This window comes from Hyperoodon ampullatus (genome assembly GCF_949752795.1).
Source record: "Hyperoodon ampullatus genome assembly, chromosome: 4".
Taxonomy (NCBI): domain Eukaryota; kingdom Metazoa; phylum Chordata; class Mammalia; order Artiodactyla; family Ziphiidae; genus Hyperoodon; species Hyperoodon ampullatus.
In genome coordinates, this window is record NC_136917.1 from 3,602,664 (window position 1) to 3,605,914 (window position 3,251).

Here is a 3,251-nt window from a genome sequence, read left to right on the forward strand (position 1 = left end):
AGTTCAAGGTGAAAAAATTATCTAAAATCGCTCAGTGTTAACAAGTAATTTACTAGTGTATTTTATGAGTTGCTATGGTTATGGTATCGAATTGCTGTTTCAATAGATACCTTTAAAAGATTGATGTGAGAACATTTTGTTTTGTAAAACGTCCTACCTTGGGATTTGCATCCTTGCAACTATTTGAACTAGCCGTAAAATATTTTGGACGCCAACTTAAAATGTGTGGGGTTTTAGAAATTCTTTTAGAGTGGACCCACGTAGGAAAAGGAATGGGGCGGGGTGGGGGGCGATGGGCTTCCAGCAGCCGTGGCTGAGGACACTCGGTGGGGGTGGCGACGTTTCCTCCCCAGCTCCGCCCGCCCAGCCGGACCAGGCATGCAACCCGCTTCCTTTGGAGATAATTCACAAAAAACACGATTATTAGCCTTTAACTGAACGTCTGGTTCCTTGCCTGAGATGATGACACGAGTTTTCAATCTAATTCTCAAAACGGCTCAAGGAAGTGATTATTTGAAATCTCTTTCTTACAAATGAGAAAACACAAGGCAAGAAAAAAGGTAGGCGATGTCTTCTTCAGAGTGAAGACTCTTCATGCCAAAGCGCTTTCCCTTGAACTAAGATGACACTTTGCAAATGAATGCCATGAATTCAAAGAAAAGGGAAAGTTATGCGTTACTAGTGCGTCACAGAAAATAACGTGGCTGAAGTGGGAAAACTACATTTGCTTCGAAAAACGTTGTTTTTCCTCTTAAATTGCCCTCCTCCCCACCCCCCTACCCCCCTTAAAGCTACCTGCAGCAGGAGTCGGCTTTTTACATCCGGCTCCTGCGCAAGGAGCGCTGCGTTCCACCGCGCTTCCGTTTTTCTTTCGGTTGTCAAATATCCTGCGGTTGAAGGATGCAGACATGCAAACATCCTCCCGGAAATGTTCATTGCCTTAGGATAAAGGTGTCTGGTCTAGGCGGGGATGCAGCGCCAGGCGCCACCGCCAGAGCTGCGTGACAACCCCCAGGGCCTCACCAAGTGCGTCCTTCGGGTTCACCCATCAGGGACACGGAGATGGAGACTGGCACGAGGTCCCACTGGGGGTAGGTGACCTGCGTTCCTCACCCACAGGCTCACACCACACGAACACAAAACTAGACATGGAGTCCATGCCCGCAAGCCCCGGAAATGGCACTCTCCACACGCTAAGGACACTTGAGTTCAGGGTCCCTACTTTGTTTAGTGAAGCGTCAATAATCTTGAGCGAAGGCGAGGGTGGACACCCGGTTTCTGATTGCCTCCCACATTGTTATTTTGGGTTGCCATTCCATACCCGACCTCCGTAAAAAGCAGGCATTCTCCCATGCCGCTTCCATACACACGCGCACACACGTCTACAGAGAGCGGGGAGAACGAGAACGTCCTCCCAGTAACCAAGGAACCGCTAAGGAGCACACATCGGATGCGTTTACATAACAACCTTTCACGTGTTCGAAACCCTTTCTCGATCTTGTGGGTGGCTCTGAAAAGAGCCTTTGGGTTCCCGGGAGCCGGGGAGTGCCTCACTTGGAGCTGGTATACTTCGTGACGGCTTTGGTACCTTCGGACACAGCGTGTTTGGCTAGCTCACCGGGCAACAGCAGGCGCACGGCCGTCTGCACCTCCCGGGACGTGATGGTAGACCGCTTGTTGTAGTGCGCCAAACGAGAGGCCTCACTAGCAATACGCTCGAAGATGTCGTTGACGAACGAGTTCATGATACCCATAGCCTTGGAAGAAATACCGGTGTCCGGGTGCACCTGCTTTAACACCTTGTACACGTAGATGGAATAACTCTCCTTCCGACTGCGCTTACGCTTTTTGCCATCCTTTTTCTGCGCCTTCGTGACGGCCTTCTTAGAACCCTTCTTGGGTGCCGGAGCTGATTTGGACGGATCAGGCATTACGGCAGATCTTTCCAAACAGAAAAAAGGATACAGCTCCAGCAACTCAACTTATACGTCCTGTATTCAAATGAGGAATCAAGAGCATCTAGTTTCTGATAGGATCAAGCGCAGCCCAACGTCATCACTGGAAAAGGCGCATGCAAATTAGGGGATGGCGGCTTCCTTTTCTGATTGGTCACTATCGCTACCCAATCGGGAGGCTCCGACTCCACTACCTCAAGACCATATATAAGGACTGCCTGAGCATTACGGCTTCGCTGCTTGGGGTTCTGTTTCTCGGCTTTCTTCTTTCCCCGCGCCTGATTGGGAGATGTCCGGTCGAGGCAAACAGGGAGGCAAGGCGCGCGCGAAAGCGAAGTCGCGCTCGTCGCGCGCGGGCCTGCAGTTTCCTGTCGGCCGAGTGCACCGGCTGCTCCGGAAAGGTAACTATTCTGAGCGTGTGGGTGCTGGTGCGCCTGTGTATCTAGCAGCCGTGCTGGAGTACCTCACGGCTGAGATCCTGGAGCTGGCGGGTAACGCGGCGCGTGACAACAAGAAGACTCGTATTATCCCGCGCCACCTGCAGTTGGCTATCCGCAACGACGAAGAGCTCAACAAGCTGTTGGGCCGCGTGACCATCGCGCAGGGCGGCGTCCTGCCCAACATCCAGGCCGTGTTGCTGCCCAAGAAGACGGAGAGCCACCACAAGGCCAAGGGCAAGTGAGGCCGCGGAGGCGGGCCGGAAACGGCCGTGCGCCCCAGGGGCCCCGTGACACCAAAGGCTCTTTTCAGAGCCACCCATATATTCTAGAAAAGAGCCGCACTGGTCGAGGGCTGTGTCCTTTTGAGCGCGTTCCTGTGCGAATCTGCGCAAGGCAGGGCTCGCGGGAAACCGACCCCGAGGCATGATTTGGGTGCGCCTAGGCGCACAGTGGGCTCAGTGTTAATTTTGTGCGGGGAATGCCGTCTGACACGCGGCCGGTTTTGAGTTTTGCCACCATCAAGTTCATGGGGTTTCAATCCCACTCATCCTGAAAGTGTCTTTGTTATTACCGGTGACAAGCTACTTTGGTTCCGGAAAGTGTCGTCACTCTGAGATTTAGACACCAAATACGTAGTTGTTTTATCCCAGGGAAAATCTGGTAGATTGATCTGGTATTGAAAGTGTTTAATCTTGAAAGAAACTTTACCATTTGAGGTTCTGATAGGTAAACATGATTTCCATTTTAAAATGTATGAATGCATGACAGATTTTTAGAGAAATGCGATCAGAATTGTATAATGTACTGGGAATTCTAAGGTCTTGGGAAGGGTTTGTCAGCATTTGAAAAGGTCAAA

At 51.2% G+C, this 3,251-nt stretch overlaps 2 protein-coding genes across 2 annotated transcripts; one reads left to right on the forward strand and one right to left on the reverse strand.

Annotated features, from left to right (window-relative positions):
- Nucleotides 1-1,550: 1,550 nt before the first annotated feature.
- H2BC26 (H2B clustered histone 26) lies at nucleotides 1,551-1,949 on the reverse strand (the record flags this gene model as incomplete). The annotated part of the gene is made up of 1 exon (XM_079703915.1): nucleotides 1,551-1,949. The coding sequence occupies exon 1, from the start codon at nucleotides 1,929-1,931 to the stop codon at nucleotides 1,551-1,553; it is 381 nt and encodes a 126-aa protein (XP_079560041.1). The 5' UTR covers nucleotides 1,932-1,949.
- A 295-nt stretch (nucleotides 1,950-2,244) lies between these two features.
- H2AC25 (H2A clustered histone 25) lies at nucleotides 2,245-2,637 on the forward strand (the record flags this gene model as incomplete). The annotated part of the gene is made up of 1 exon (XM_079702766.1): nucleotides 2,245-2,637. One exon carries the CDS (start codon nucleotides 2,245-2,247, stop codon nucleotides 2,635-2,637), a length of 393 nt encoding a protein of 130 aa, XP_079558892.1.
- Nucleotides 2,638-3,251: the final 614 nt, after the last annotated feature.